General features: G+C 45.5%; 1 protein-coding gene across 1 annotated transcript in view; it reads right to left on the bottom strand.

The window, feature by feature from the left end:
• The window catches only part of CDHR3 (cadherin related family member 3), a 59,376-nt gene extending 43,246 nt beyond the window's left edge, over positions 1-16,130 (bottom strand). The window contains exons 1-4 of the mRNA XM_012746514.3: positions 16,033-16,130; positions 7,531-7,733; positions 1,284-1,449; positions 487-584 (exon numbers count right to left, since the gene is read on the bottom strand). Of these exons, the coding sequence (XP_012601968.2) occupies positions 487-584; positions 1,284-1,449; positions 7,531-7,733; positions 16,033-16,078 (513 nt within the window). The 5' untranslated portion in view covers positions 16,079-16,130. The remainder of the gene's footprint in view (positions 1-486; positions 585-1,283; positions 1,450-7,530; positions 7,734-16,032) is intronic.
• Positions 16,131-16,341: the final 211 nt, after the last annotated feature.

The raw sequence follows: 16,341 nt of genomic DNA, 5'->3' as shown, positions 1-16,341 counted from the left end.
GAGGTAGCTTGGCTTTATCTCTTGAGAAAGATATGTTAATGCTTGGCTCTGGGGTATACAATTTATGCTTACTTTTAAAATAATATAAGTGGATTTGTATCAGCTTAGATTTTTAAAATATTGAGCAGTTTTGATATGCCCAGCACTGTGCTAAGTCGTTTTATATGTGTTATCTTTTTAATACTCACAATCCCCCTCCTGTGGCAGGTGCCATTATTCTTCCTGTTTTACAGATGAAGAAATCAAAGTTCAGAGAGGTTACGAACTTGTCCCAGATCACACAGAGCCACAAATCCCACCTGGGGTGTCTGTCCCCGGAGCCAGCTTACCCATTCCAACCATCGCCTGTACCCTGTGGTTTGGACGTGGACTGTATAGTCCCCAATTGCCACCACCCAAACCCGCCCCGCCAAGACTCAGGACACGGGGCTTCCGTCTCAAAGCCAACATGAACAAGCGCCTCTTCAGTATGACAAGGACACTTACACTGAGTGGTGTGTTTCTGCTTGTGTCTTCCGGATCGAAGGCCTCAACCTGGTATATGAATCCAGGGTTCGCTCCTTCTACTACGTACAGGTCTAGACCTACACCAGTGTCCAAAGTAGAATAAGGAACATTTTATTAGAGAAAGCAAAAAGGGAATTCCAAAATCAGGCAGGTCATACTCAACCAAAGGAAACCAAGTGTGTTGGTATTGTGGGACAGAGGGAAGCAATCATAAAAGCCATGAGTAAGACACTGGCCAACTTTCCATTTATAGGAACTCATGAAATGCTAGGGTTGAACCAAAACGATAGGTATGGGGGTTTTCACTACAGGATGGTGTTCCAAGCCATGAGCTCGGGTGAGATCACATAGGAAGCTACTCTATGCTTATGTTGTCCCTGTGCTGTGCAGGGGGACCTGACCGCCCTCAAGGAGTCAGAGCCCACGGGGAGAATGAATGAGTCAGCCAATGACCACAGTACACCTGCTGGGCCTATGATGGGCTCAGCCCAGGTTCCTTCAGAACGATTCACTTGAGGTCGCGGAGCCTCAGTTTCCTCCGTAAGACTGGAGGGGACCACAAGGAACCACAGAAGTGAAGGGCTTTGCGAAGCATTGGACATGATTATTGAGAGTGCTGAGCTGGAGGACATTTCATTTATTCCCTGCTCATTAAGCAGCTGCCTTTTCCAGGGAAACAGATGCTTGTTTATTTACTTTTTCTGTTTTTCTCTGTTCCCCAGGGCCCTCCCTGACGCCACCGTCTGGGCCCCAGTGCACACCCGGCTGCATTTTACCTTGCGCCAAGTTGCCTTGAAACTGAGGTGGCTCGTTCACATCTGTCACCTGGACAGTCAGGACCTGCAGGTCTGTGACACCAACGTCATCCTTAACATAAATCTGCAAGTCAAATATGTTTGGTCCTGTTTCAAAATCTAGTTGCTCCTTCCCAGTGGTGACAACCTAAAACAAAATGCAGAACTGTTAGTAACCACGGGAAAGAAGATCTGTTTTGTATGCATGCGTTTTGCAAAGGGATTATTTCTAGAAGGAAGCAACCAGCATCCTGGAGACCATCTTCCATTCACTGTCCTCCCAGCATAAGCCCTGTGCCGCTGCACTAAAGGGACTGCATGGGAGGCTGCTTTTCATAGGAAAGAAATATATTCAGGAGACACCATTTGCAGCTGGCTGGAGATGGAATTGAAAAACTTGTCACTACTTGGGGCTAGGCTCCTGGGAAAGTCCCTTGGCCACCTTCGATATAGTTGGATTTTCTCATTGTTAGGAAAGGATGCTGTGCTTCCCTGGGATTGCCAAATTACTCCATTCTGATTTTCTCCAGGCCATGCCCAAGAATGAACAGGAGAAGAAGGATACATCTGCATAAATAAGGAATGGTGTTTACTTAATCAACAGACTGTTCACTTTTTTGTGCCTTTCCACATATTCTTCCATTGTCAGAAGGTTTTGTCCTCTGCACTGTATTTTGGAGATGTAGGAGAGAGACATCAAGAACCAAGGCCAGAGAGACGTCACCAGAATCTAGAGCTGTTGACAGCGGGAACACCAGTGGCCCCTGGTGGAAGGTCCTGCTGAAGCTACCCAGAGGCCAACCTGTGACCTCTCACATCTTTTTTTTTTTTTTTTTTTTTTTTTGAGACAGAGTGTTGCTTTGTTGCCCAGGCTAGAGTGAGTGCCGTGGCGTCAGCCTAGCTCACAGCAACCTCAAACTCCTGGGCTCAAGCAATCCTCCTGCCTCAGCCTCCCGAGTAGCTGAGACTACAGGCATGTGCCACCATGCCCAGCTAATTTTTTCTATATATATTAGTTGGCCAATTAATTCCTTTCTATTTATAATTAGAGACGGGGTCTTGCTCTTGCTCAGGCTAGTTTCGAACTCCTGACCTCGAGCAATCCCCCTGCCTCAGCCTCCCAGAGTGCTAGGATTACAGGCGTGAGCCACTGCGCCCGGCCGACCTCTCACATCTGTAGACACCTCCACTGCCACCAGCTTAGCCCCTGCAACCCGCTGAAGGCCCAGAGTCCTTTGGGACATCAAGGACTAAATCTCATATGTCCTCAGTTATGCTAATAGACCCTTTTGGTTATTAATACAACTGGTCCAGGCGCTGGGACGTCCAGCATCCTACAGTGAAGAGAGCATGTGGCTCCAGACAGACCTGTTTCCAATCACTGACCTTGGGAAAATCACCCCTTCTGAGTGACCTTGGGAAAATCACCTTACCTTGCCTGATCTTGTCTCCAAGTGATTGTCATTAGGAAAATTATTCCTGCCCTCGTTAAACAGCTGAAGTATAATACAAGTTATTCTAACAAAAAGCTACGTCAGAGTACTAAAATCATGGGGAGAAAAGTCCACTGTGAGCTGTGTGTAGTTGGGGAAGGCTTCATGGAGGAGGTAGTAGGTGCCGTTTGACTTTGCAAGTTCTAGATTAGTGAAGAGAAGAGAAGACAGCCACAGACGCGCACGAGTACACGCAGTGGAGAGAGAAACCGTGCAGGAGGGTTGAGCAGAGGAAGAGGTGGTCTTGTGCCTGCTAGGGGACAGGGTCAGCCTGGGAGCCGCACGAAGGGAGGTGGCCCAGTCTCCATGCTCCGCACGGGGCAGGTGAGAGGCAGCAGACACAGGGGTCGAGAGCATAGACCCCGGAGCCAGACTGACTGCCTTCCAGGCCCAGGCTTCTCGTGACTTAACATTTCTGTGCCTCAGTTTTCCCATCTGTAAAATGGGGGTGATAACACCTTCTTTATAGAGTTGTCTCGATGATTAAATGAGCTAATATGTGGAAAATACTTAGAACACTGTCTGGCACTGAGAAGGCACTCTGCAAATAGTGACTTCTGTTACCACTAGGCAGTCAAGAACCGTTTAAGGAATGGATGTCCACCAGAGCAGGTGGACTTCGGGAGAGATGGTCCCCTCTGTTTCCTGATTGATGCCCTAGCTTCCTACTAAGCCTGGAGCCCCTCCTGCAAGGATAGATCCTTTGCCTCAATATTACCAATTGCCAGCACCCTCTCCTTGGGAACTAGCTCTAACACCCTAGAGAAAGGAAATCGAACAGTCCAAAAAATGGCCCCAAAATGTTATATCTTGAACCAAAAGAATTGGGTTGCAATCAACAAAAATAGAAAAATTGTTTTTGTCGCTGTTCTCACCAGCATTTATTAAATGGCACATACCAGACTCTTGGCAAGCCATCTTGGGAAGTATTTCATTTAATCATCACCATGAGCCTAGGCTGATAAACCTTCCCTCATTTCACATAGAAGGAGACTAACTAGGACAGGGAAGGGAAGGAACTCGCCTGAGGTCACAGCTGGGAGTGGTGGAGCCTCCATTTGGTTGCAGGCAATCTGGCTGCTGAGTTTGGGTGAAAGACAGTTAAGTTTGGCCTTAGGCAAGTTAAGTTTGAGGTTGTTCAGGACAAGACTGAGCAAATTAGCACAGTGCTCACGGCAGTAAATGGGAAAAGAGGGGAGTCAGACTCCAAGATGGGCAGGTGAAAGAGGGGCAGACAGCGGCCTGCAGAGGACCTCGGAGAGCGCCTCTCTGCACAGCTGCCGGGTGCTCAGGCCCACTCTCCTCCCTGACTCTCAGAGCTTCCTGCCTGGTGCTCTGGCAGTGGCTGACTGAGGCTCTGACATCTCTCGTGCTGGGCGGTACAAACCACACAGCGCAGGGGTGACGAACGAGGACGCTTGGGGCCAGCCTGCCTGATCACAGCTCTCCAGTCTGCCCTCTCCTAGCTGTGTGAACTTGGGAGACTTGCCCAACCCCCCCGTGACTCAGTGTTCCCACCCTTACTATTCAAAGAGTAACAGTAAAGCACTTCATAGTGTTGTTTGGGGGTTGAATAAATGAATTCACAAAATGTTTAGGGGAATTCCTGGCATATGGTAAATCCTCCGTAAATATGAGTTATTATCATCATCACTACTATTAATCCTCCTCCTCACCACCACCACCCCCAAAGTCTCAGCAGCTGTGTTCCAAAGCCCGGCCTCTTGCATGATCTGGAGCTCACCCTCAGAAAGCACAACTGAGTCACAAGGCCAACAATGACCTGACCTCTGGCTCAGAGGGCCAACAACTTCATCTCCAGACTTGCCATCGACCAGAGTGTCAAGGCTACCCAAGAAGGAGCCAGGTTCTGCCACAGATACTGTCATGTTCAGAAGGCAGCAGGAGTGGCTCTTGTGAGCAGTTTGGGTTGAAAAGTAGGATCTTCTTGGAGGGATGGTTCATAATGTTGGGCAGTTTCTGGGAAGAAGCAACCAATTCTTTTATTTATTTATTTAGACAAGGTCTCACTCTATCACCCAGGCTGGAGGGCAGTGGCATGATCACAGCTCACTGCAGCCTCAAACTCCTAGGCTCAAGCAATCCTCCCACCTTAGCCTCACCAAGTAGCTAGAACTATAGGCATGTGCCACCACAGACTGGTAATTTAAAAAAAAATTTTTTTAGAGGCAAGGTCTTGCTATGTTGCCCAGGCTAGTCTCGAACTCCTGGCCTCAAGCAATCCTCCCATCTTGGGCTCTCAAAGTGCTGGAATTACAGGCATGAGCCACTACTCTTAGCCAACAACCAATTCTTTTTCTTTTTCTGTTTTTTTTTTTTTTAGGTGCCTAGGTAGCATCTACCAACAACCAATTCTTAAGGACAGCATTGGGACTTGTGAAACTGTGGCCTGTCCCAGTACCAACACAGGATCCTGGGCAGCTGCCTGCTATGGTCTCAGGAGAACACAGGACTGAGGCAATACACCAAATACTTGAGCCTAGATTAGTTGAGGGGCTAAGACAAAATGAAATTCTTCCTTGACTGACAGCCCTGTTTGAGTCACATGGAATGTGGGAAGGGCAGGTCCCATGAAGAAAGATTTGGGAGCTCACCAAAACTGCAACAGACGAGCACAGCAATAAGGAGAAAATCTGGGGTTGGAAATAAGTTAAGTTATAACTTAACTCAGTTAATAAATAACTGAGTTAAGTTCTTATTTCATCTTTTATGCCTATGTGGACAAATCTCTCAGTCTCTCTGTTATCTTATATCTGAAATAGGAATAAAAAATTCTAATAGCAATAATATTGGTGTTAGCTGTAACAATCAGGAGATCAGGTATGTGAATGTGCTTAGGAGCCACTATGCAAATTCGAAGGGGCACATCATCCTCACCATCAAAGGCAGCGCTGGGAATGAGAACTCCCAAGTGGAAACAACCCAAATGCCTGCCAACTGATGCACGGATGAGCCAAATGTGTATATCCACACAGTGAAATATTATTCAGCCATAAAAAGGAATAAAGGGCTGATATAGGCAACACAGGTGATGCCTGAAACTTTATGCTCAGTGCAAGAAGCCAGTCACTAAAGACCACATAGCATACAATTCCATTCATGTGAAATGTCCAGAACAGGCAAATCCATAAAGACAGAAAGTAGATTTTTGGTTGCCAGGGACTAGGGGGATAAAGAAATAGGGGAGTGATTGCTAACGGATACAGGATTTTATTTGGGGGTGATGAAAATGTTCTAAAATTAGATTGTACAACTCTGTGAACATAATAAAACCCACTGAATTATACAATTTAAGAGATTATATGCTCTATGAATTATATCCAAATAAAGTAGTTTTTAAAAATGAGAGCTTTGAAGCCATACTGCCTGGGTTCTAAGCTCAGCTACCTACTAGCTGTGCAACCTAGAGCAAAGTGCTTAACCTCTCTGTGTTTCATTTTCCCCATGAGTAAGAAGAAACAATCCTTGTGATTTGAAGATTATAAGAGCAAAGACATGCAAAGTCCTTCCATCCAGCATACACAAGGTGCTCTGTAAGGGCAAACACTCAGCAGGGCTGATGGGATATGAGCAGCAGTTGGTAAAGACAAGCCCAATGTCAAGGAAGTAGGTAGACAGCACAGTTAAGTCACAGAAGCAGCATCTGGGGTCTGGGAATGTCACCCAGATGCCGAGATGGAGACTGAGTGTGTGCTCCTTGCATAGCTGAGGGCCCACCCTGGGGTGATGAGAACACGAGACACCGGGGCTATAGCCTCGAGCTGTGGGTTCCTTGGGTCTCCCATAGGGTCCAGATATGCACACTTTGTAAAAGCTGCCCTAGTGACTATAATGATGAGCCAGGTTTAAGAACAACTAGTATATGAACCTCAGAGAAGCAAGAGAGCCGAGACCAAGCAGGCCTGAGCCCGCTGGGCCCCACAAGGACCTGCGGGGATGGTAGGCGGCACAGTGGCAGGGCTGGTGAGAACTGCAGGAGGTCCTAGGCCAGTTGAGGAAGGGGTGAGGGTGGGAGATGCCAAAGTAAAGGTAGGTCCAGACACCTGGACCCTGAAGGCATGCTTAGAAGACTTCTGAGGTGCCCAGCAGGAAACATGCAATGAGTGGGTTTGTCCTTTCCCTGGGGAAGTGACAACTTTGGGAAAGACTCATATGACAAGAAAACAGAGCAGCGGTGGCATGGCTCTTGAATGTCCATGATCAGGTCTGAATCATCCAAGAGGAAACATTCAAACAGTAGGCCTGGACATTTCGACTTATATTTTTATTAAAGGGAGCCAGTCTTCCTTTAAGTGTCTCCTCTTAGATTTCCTTCTGAAAAGTCACAGCATCGCAGAAAAGCAGGCACCAGACACAAGTTCGTGAGGCCATGGCTCTGAAGGAGACCAATACCAAGTTACCCCACCCAAAAGGCTTTAGTGCTGAATGCACACTAACGCCTGTGAGGGTTGTCGGCAATAAGAAACAGGCTTCTATTTGTGCAAATTGAGCATAAGGTTCACGTGGACGGTATTAAGTGGGAAAGGGCCAGAGACTACAGTGGCATCTACCACAGAGGGCTCTGGGATGCCTCAAACAGAACTTCTGGATCTTACAAGAAGGAAGATTAAACTAGAGACAGGGGAGGAATTGTCACTGATCTAGAATCTCACCTACCCCATTCTCAGGATTACGTCTTTGCGGACAACTCCCGCAGAGGGTAAGAGGCTGCTTACCTCGAAATCAGTGCCTGACAGCCGATTGACCCTGAAGGCTTCCGTGAGGGGACTTGAGTTGATTATCAGGGGAAACCCGGGGATCACAGGTGACAGCGATGCTGATAAATTCACAGAAAACTTGTGCACTGACGTCTCAGGTGGAGAATTCTCTGCCACGTTGCCTGTAGCCGGTAACTGGGTTAGGTATAGCGCCTCTCGACCTGTGGATTTAAAAAGGATGCAAAACAACATGAACACAGAGCCTTCTGCTGGGAACAGGAACTCAACAGCTTGGTCTGTGGCTTTAATTCGTGGCTCAGGGCAACGAGAGGACCCGGTCACTCCCCAAGAACAAACGCTCCTGCCAAGTGCTGAAAATGGGCATGTGAGACCTTCTGGGGGCCAAGAAAACAAACACCACCAAACCACCACGCAATCTGCTTCTGTCACTCAGTAAATAAAGCTGCTGCCTTTTCCTGTCCCCTGCTTCCGTTCTCTTTTCTCCCAGGCTTTGTGAAGAGCCAGGGAAAGAGAAATGTGACACCTTAGGAGCCAAAACCCACTCGAAGGACCTAGTTTGGTAATGACATCCTCTCTCTTGCAAAGGCCCAGCAGTTTGCAAAAGTTTGTTTTGCTTCCCTGTGTCAGTGTTTGATCCAGGAGGTCCTCTGAAATTGAGTGTGCATGACGGGAGAACTCCAAAGTCACGGTCGATCTCCCGTGCCCACTAGCAATCTCAGGGACAATTATTTGCTATTATTGGATGCTATGGGCATCCTGTGGAAGGTCAGTCAGTACTTCTTGGTTGATAAATGAACTCCTGTTTCACAGAGGAGGAAACAGGAGACTCAGAGAGGGCATGTTGGGCTGCACTGCAGACAGGGAATTTTGCAATTTAGGAGGAAGTGTTTTTCTTCCAGGAAAGCCCTGGGACCGCTCTAAGGTCTCCGGGACACACTGCGAGACTTTGCTAGTACGGAGGAGAACAATACACCATGTTCTCTCATGCTTCTATAATGATGGTTACTGTAGTGGATTGAATAGTGTCCCCAAAAGATTCACGTTCACCAAGAACTGCAGAACGTACCTTGCAAGTATAATTAGTTGAGAGGAGGTCACACTGGATTGGGGGGGCCCAAAATCCAGTAACTGGTGTCCTCATAAGAAGAAGACAGGACACACACGAGGGAAGAAGGCCATGAAATAACAGAGGCAGAGGTTGGAGAGATGCAGCCACAAGCCAAGGAATGGCACAGGACCACCGGAAGATAGCAGGGACGCGAGGAGCAGATTTCCCCTCAGAGCCTCCAGAAGGAGCCAACCCTGCCATCACCTTGATTTCAGACTCTGGTCTCCTGACCTGTGAGACAGTGATATGCTGTTGCTTTAAGCCACCAACGGTGGTACGGCAACCCTAATACAAGACTATTGTATTGGAGACTAATACAATGACCATTTATCCAATGTTTCAAGTAAGTGCATAATGTAAAATCCTTTGTCTTATTTACTCTTCAAACAACCTCTCAGATAGGTATCAATGATATCATTTTACAGACGAGGAAAATGAGCTGAAAGAAATACAACAAAAAGTAGATAACAGAGCCACGACTGACACGAAGGCCCTCCTTCCTAGCCAGTTTCCCAATCTTGGCCACCATCGGCCACTGGGGACAAAACCTGGAAAAGTAGGAGGCGCAGGGGTGGATAGGGACAGCAGAGGGACCTGTCCTACTGAAAGGCATAACATTTCTAGAAACAAACAGGCCATTGTGGGAGGATGTTTTTATTTCAGTTAGGGGGGAAGTGCAGAGGAATACATGGAAATGTGGGAAAAATTGAAATATAATCACATTCACTGATGCAAGCTTTTATAAATCTAAAATCACCTTATTTCGTTTAGAGACTAAAATGCATAATGCATAAGTTATTGTTGCTCGTAGAATTATCAAGTTCTATGGACAAGGACTGTGCAAGGACTCAGAAATACAAAACAGCTGAAGTTTTGGATAATGTGAATAGGAATAAACTTTTTTAATCTATTAAAATTGACTTTAATATTATAGCATTTTTGTGATTAAAAACCAGGAGCACAATAGTATGCTTGGAATATTTAGAGATGAAAAGCTCCCCCGAATAGTTTTTCGAAATGAACAAAATAATCTGTGGTTCTCATGGGTTGGGTGTTGTAGGCATACCTCCTTTCACGTGCTCTCTCCCCACAAGTGACAGTCACCAGGCACCCCCTGCACTGTTCACGAGAGTGTTTCCTCCCGGGACAGCCATACGAGAAATGAAAGGTTGGCGGCTTGTTTCGCAGGACCCCAGCTTCTCACTCATACTCTTCCCCTTGCTCTCCCCCGCTGCCCAGGGACTTGCGCCCCTCCAGTCAAGAAGCAAAGATAAAGATAGCACTTGCTATGTTTTCCTCAAGAGTAGCCTGGGATAAGGTAATGCCCAGCCCAAATGAATCAGCTAAAATAAGCAACCACTTGCATTTACCAAGCACCTCCTCGCCAGGCATTGCACGAGCTGCTTCATCCCACTGACTCCCAGAACAATCCTACAATGTAGCATTGCTGTCGCCACGTCACACACCTGAGATCATGCAGTCAGCCAGAGGCCATGGTGGGCCCTGGCTGGCTGCATCTGGATCTTTCAGGTAACAGACTGCACACACCTGCTGCAGGCAGGCAGTTGCCCTATGCCTGTCACACGACCATGCATGTGTGATGCATCTCCATTATCTAGGACCTGGGGACACTGCAGCTACATGGCTCTGGGGGCTGGTAAGAAATCGGACCTGGAACCCAGATGTTGGATCTGGATGACGTGATCTGTAAGAGGCTGTTTGAGGAACAATGTAAAGAGTTGTGCTATAATATGAACTGGATGTGGCGCAGGGCTTTCCATAACCTCACCCTGAATGGGCAGATCACTGTGCCCCCAACCTTAGTGCATCTCTTTTGGAGAACTGGGGAGTCTAGAGAAGCTGTGCTCCCCAAATATTGCCTACAGCAATACAGCTCCTAGCTCGCTCTGCAGGGAGTGTATCCATTGATTTGTTGAATCGATCATATAAATTTGATAAGACTTGGGTCTGAGAGACTAATTCCATGAAAGATCCAGCATTCCAGTCCAAGGCATCTGACTCCTGGGACAGCTCCAGGCTGCCTCCTTAATTTATAGAGCTTCTCATAGTCCTCCTTGAATGGTCACATTTTGGGGAGATATTTTGGAAGAAGTGGATATATCCAGTGCCGCTCAAGAAAACTGCAGTGGGAACTGCCAGCTCCATATATGGCTGAAGCCGGACTGTCTTTGGCAATGGCCTTTCTGCTGAGAGTCTTGCTGGAAATTTCTCTCTTCTTCTGGTGGTCTCTCCTCCCAAGATAGGGCCATGTGTGCCAGGGCCATGCTATTGAATCCTAAAAACTTTAAAGCAGACACCCTGGAGGTAATGATAAAAATGGGCAGCCAACCTGAGCTCTCCTGATGTTAGTTCAATACCCTCTTCTTCCAGCTTCCTTGCTATTAAAAAGGGAGTAGTAATAGTAGTAGTAGTAGCAGTAGTAATAGCAATAATAATAAGTGTCTAAGGTCACACCCTAAAAATAGAGCAATTAATAAAATACACTATTCACAAAGTGTTCAACCCATTTGCTATACAGATGAGTTTAAGTGCTGTGCGCAAAGGCACCCAGCTGATCAGCGGCGCAGGGAAGACTAGAGGCCCAGGTGGCTCTCCCTACGACACTGTGTGATTTCCTTCCCAGGCTGGTCTTCCAGGCTTTCTTGGTGGTCTGAGTGCTAGAGAGCAGGAAGGAGGCTTTAATCGAATTTGACTTACACATGCATCTTAATTAAGAATTAAATTAGAATTGCTTGGAGCACACACTTTGAAAGAGAAAAAGCAAGCAAAAGATTTAGTATCAGTCACCAAGCCCACGGACACATCTTACTTGTGGTTGAGAACTGGATGCATGATGTGCTCGCACGTTTCCCTTGAATCACTGCCTTTCCAGCAATGGACCAGTGGAGCCCGCCCTGGGAATCCTGCGTTGGGATGATTAAGGCCTCCCCAGCCTCAGTTAGAGGGGAGGAAGCTGGCCACCCTGGGCCTCTGACACCAAAGTGGTGATGTGGGTCCAGGGTGTGGGGTGATGCCATCTGCTCAACCTTACAGCTCTGCTTTCAATGCACAAACAGGACCCACCTGAGACATCACTCAGTAATACCTCTTCACTCGCTCTAGTACCTAATCAGAACAGTAATGAAAGACATCGGAGTGCTGTGAAAAGAGCAAGGCATCTGGCATTAGAGCCCTTGCCTCAAGCTTTAGCTTTGCTATTACTTGACTGTGTGACCTTGGGTGGGTCCCTTGACTAATTTGGGGATCCCTGCCAACTCCATCTCTCGGGGCTGAGGTGCTACATTAACAGTGGCTGTTTAATGGGGTTCTATTGATAAAGAAGACTCACAGGACCTAAATGACAATGCTTACGAATCTATACTTTTAGTACAGAAAAAAGGTATAGTATAGCAACAAAATTAAGGCAAGGATATGCGTGACAGCTGAAGGCGGCCTCTGCAGAGGCCAAGTGCAGGCTCTTGTTGTCCTCTTTTCTCTAAAGGATGGCAGTATGCACTTACTTGGATCAGGACCCACCAACATATGCACAAATTCCTTGGAACAATGGAATATCTGCTGGAATTTTTTTCTTTTTTTCTGTAGGCACATTCTTGCTATATAATCAGCCTCAGAGGTAAAGCCCATCGAGGTCCACATGGAGACCAGGTGGAAATCATCAATCTCACTGTTATCAATAAGAAATGCTTGCAAGCTGGTACAAACCATTTGGAAACTTCTAAGACCCATGGTTACAAAGCAACACTGTTAATCAACATGTTTCATGCAGGAATGAGCAAGACAACTGAGGCTAATACCAAGCCTATGGGAACTCACTCTCACAGAACAGGTAGCATATAAGAAAATGCATATACTTGATAAACTATAAAGCATTATCAAATGTTGTTTCGGTATATGCAATGTCTTCCTATTTCTTTAGTTTCCACAGTGTATACCTTTGAATGTTCGTGTGGATCTTCCAGCTCCCACAGAACCCTTCTTTCGTTAAGCACCTTGGCATTTTTCATTTCTATGAAAATAATACAAAAGCTAGTTCCCTAGAGGCTTTCTCAAAACATAGGCAACTTTTGTGTACAGTGGATTTAAATATACCTTTGCTAGGTCTTGCATCTTCTGGGAATTACACAGGATCCTTTGGTGCTGATGGAGCCAGAAAACTATTTTGTCTCAGCTCTTTTCCCCTGGCACAGTTGAGAATTTTGTCTAGTTTATGTTCTTGTGGGGCCTTCCTTTGTAAGTCATTGTTGGAAAGGGACACTATTCCGTCACAAAGAGAAACTCGTTTTCCTCATCTTCATAGGAGGTGGGAGGATGGTAGCTAATTTAAATGCCAATATTAAGCAGGAAGCCCTGCATTTCCAGAGTATCAGTAAATGTAGGTGGTGGGAAGAAAGCCCACCAGTCTCAAAGAGGGATGACGATCAACAAAAACAACAAATATGTACTGGATACGCTCTATGTATGTGGCACTCAGGGGTAAGAGAGCAACAGGAGATATGAAGCCTATTATTGCAGGGCTGACATTCTAGTTGAGGAGACATAACAGACATCACAGATGAATTACGGTATGATAACTCTTACTACTTTTGGCTGAGCACTTGTTAGGCATTGTACTAAGCTCTTGGCATGCAGTCCACGTGCAGGCAAGAGGAGCTACCAGGTGCAACACGAAGAGGGCTCGTCAAGAGCTAGATCAATCCAGGAAGTCTCCATGGAGGAGGTGGGGCTTGAGTTGGGCTTTGAAGGAAGAGTAAGAGTTAGACAAAATGAAAAGGAAGAGGATATTGTGAATATGTTACTTTATCTGAGATTATTGTGGTGATGTCTGCTTCTAACACCCTGAAGGCAGGTGCTAGTGTGGCTGCCCCCACTGGAGTCCTCTGTAAGCCTGGTGTTGGAGAGTGACGGTAATGACCAGGTTCTCAGACTCACAAAAGAAGGTGAGAGAGAAACAGTCTGCATCACAGCAGCCCTTCTGAAAAGTAGGATTTGACCTATGGGAGCAAAAGCATGGTACAGTGTGCATGGTCTTTGGGGGAAGGCGAGATTCAAATGTGCTTTTTTTTTCTTTAAAATAAGAAATCTCAAGTATTTCTTGCAAACCTTTGTGATCTGTTCTTGTCATACATCTGATGATAAAGTTCCAAATGATAGTGTTCAGTATGAGAAATTGGGTTCTTCCTAACCTCACTCTCTCCCCAGTGACAATAAATATCACCTCAACTCAAATGATTATGGTCCTAAAAGCCCATATTTCTGGGAAAAATCTCAAATGTTTCCCTCAAGTGAGAGTCTGAACCATTCAAGGCCCACTTCACATCGACAGTTCCTCCTGCCAAGTCTAAAAGTCCAAGATGGAAGAGGGCTCAATATTAGGAAACCCAGTTGTTTACTTCTCTTATTAGCAGGTCAAAGAGGAAAATTAAATGGTCATTTCCATAAATCTTCAAAAAGCATTTGATTGAAAAATCCATTTTGACTTAGAAATACTCTAAATAATATAAGAATAAAAGCTGCTGCCTCTTTAACATATAAAACATTTCTCTCTCACACCAAAAGCTATCATCATGTTTAATGGTGCTAAAGGAAAAAACTCAAACTCTGTAAAATATTAATAACGTAAAGAGGTTTATTCTGAGCTGAATGTAAGTGACCAATGGCCCAGGGAGCCATACTTAAGAAGCCTTGAGTAAGAGGTCCTGAGGCAGTTAGGTTATATTTTGGTTTTACACATTTTAGGGAGACAGGAGTTGCAGGTAAAATCATAAATCAATACCCAGAAGGTATACACTAAATTGGCCAGAAAAACCTGGGCATCTCCAAGGGTTTGGGGGAGGGGGCAGACTTACAGGTTATAGATGGGTTCAAAGATTCTTTGACTTGTAATTGGTTAAAGAAATAAAGCTTTGTCTAAAGATTTGGAGTCAGTAGAAAGGAATGTTTGCGTTAAGATAAAGGGGTCTGTTCATCAGTGAACAAGCCACAGTATATTCAAAGTGATCTGTTAAGCAAATTGATGGCCTGAAGGCACGATTTAACCTCTGCCTTGCATGGCCTTGGGTGCAGTTTGCAATTAGTCTAAACTCCAAAAGGGAGGGGCATAAGGAGGCGTGTCTGACCTCCCTTCCCTTTAAGCCTGGGAACGCAGTTTTAAGGCTTTTCTGGCCAAGAGGAAGTCTGTTCAGTTGGTGGGGGGCTTAAGATTTTATTTTTAGTTTACAATGGGAAACAAGCCAGGAACATACACTATTATCATTATTCAATGATGCTCAGAAGGTGTAGGCCTGGCAATTAGATAAGAGAAAGAAATAGAATTTATAAGAATAGGAGGGGAAGAATATAAATGTTCATCTTTTTTAATTTGGAAAATGCATGAGAATCAACTGAAAAATCATGACAAATAATAAGATAATTTGTTAACAAATTTCCATATGTCATACAATAATCAGTTAAACGATACAAGGGAAGAAAAGATTCCATTTATGAGTGTAAAAAAAAAGAAAAAGTAAAAGAAAGAACTAGAAGTAATCACAATCAGAATGTGCACAATCTATATGAAGGAAACTTTAAAAGCTCCTGAAGAAAGCAAATGAAGACTTGAACAAGTATCTAGAACTCTGTTCTTGGATGAGGAAAACGTAACATCATAAATAATAACCACCAACATTTACTAAGCGTTTACTATGTACCAGACGTTCCTCTAAGGATCTTACCACATAACTCATCAAAGATGTAAATTATCCCTAAATTAATCTGCAAATTTAACATAATTAAATTCCATGCATTATGCATATATTACCTATTCAAAAATAAAATTTAATTTAAAAAGCTCAATTTCAATAATTCAAGCTGACAACATTAAAAAGATCATCTAAGACTCTTGATGCTCTTGAATGAGGAAGGGGCATGTAAGAATCACTAGGTTGAACCTTTGGCCCTTCTCTCAGAAGACATCTGCTTTGCACAAGACAAAGACAATAGCCCCTCAGTGCCTCAGTTTCCCCATAGGATAACTTGCAAACCTCAGGTTGCCCCAAAAGGCTCCAGAGAAGGACCAGAATCTCCAGAAAGACTGATTGGACGTACACACAAAGTTCTGCTATGAAAGCTGTTTTCCCAGCCTGAGACTGGGAAAGACTTCCAGTGTGAGCCAGTTAACACAAGAGGGAAAGTGACGTCTACACAAAGATTGGACTGTGGCTCTTTCAGCGTCTCGGGGTACCCCTAACAGCCCCCCAGGGCTCACTGCAGATAAGTCCACAGTTGAGCAAGGCCTCCTAGAGGCAATTTCCTCTTTGGGGACATTGCCATACAACAGTACCATGCAAACCACTCAGGCCAAGCAAGGCTCCAAAGCAAAGTGGACTTCCTACCTGACAGGGCACCCAGGAGAACCAGGAGGGTGACTGCTTCCTGCATACTCGATGGTTCACGTCTGTGTGTGCTTCCAGCACATTCTCCAGGACCTGAACCCCACCTCACACCCAGGCTTATTCCAGACGCCACTCAGCTTCCCCTCCTGGTTTGGTTGCCATGCAAGAACTCAAACAGAGACTTGGATGGTAACTAAGGGAGACACTAAACACCACAGGACTGTTTGTTCTTTGATTACCTGCTTCTGTGACTGTGTGGTACCCAAGAGGCCACCCAGGCAGTCCTGGTCAGCTCCGCGTCCATCTTAA

The sequence above is a fragment of the Microcebus murinus genome, chromosome 9, assembly GCF_040939455.1.
Source record: "Microcebus murinus isolate Inina chromosome 9, M.murinus_Inina_mat1.0, whole genome shotgun sequence".
Lineage (NCBI taxonomy): Eukaryota > Metazoa > Chordata > Mammalia > Primates > Cheirogaleidae > Microcebus > Microcebus murinus.
The sequence above is the reverse complement of the archived record's forward strand: the minus strand, read 5'-3'. Positions and strand labels throughout refer to the sequence as shown.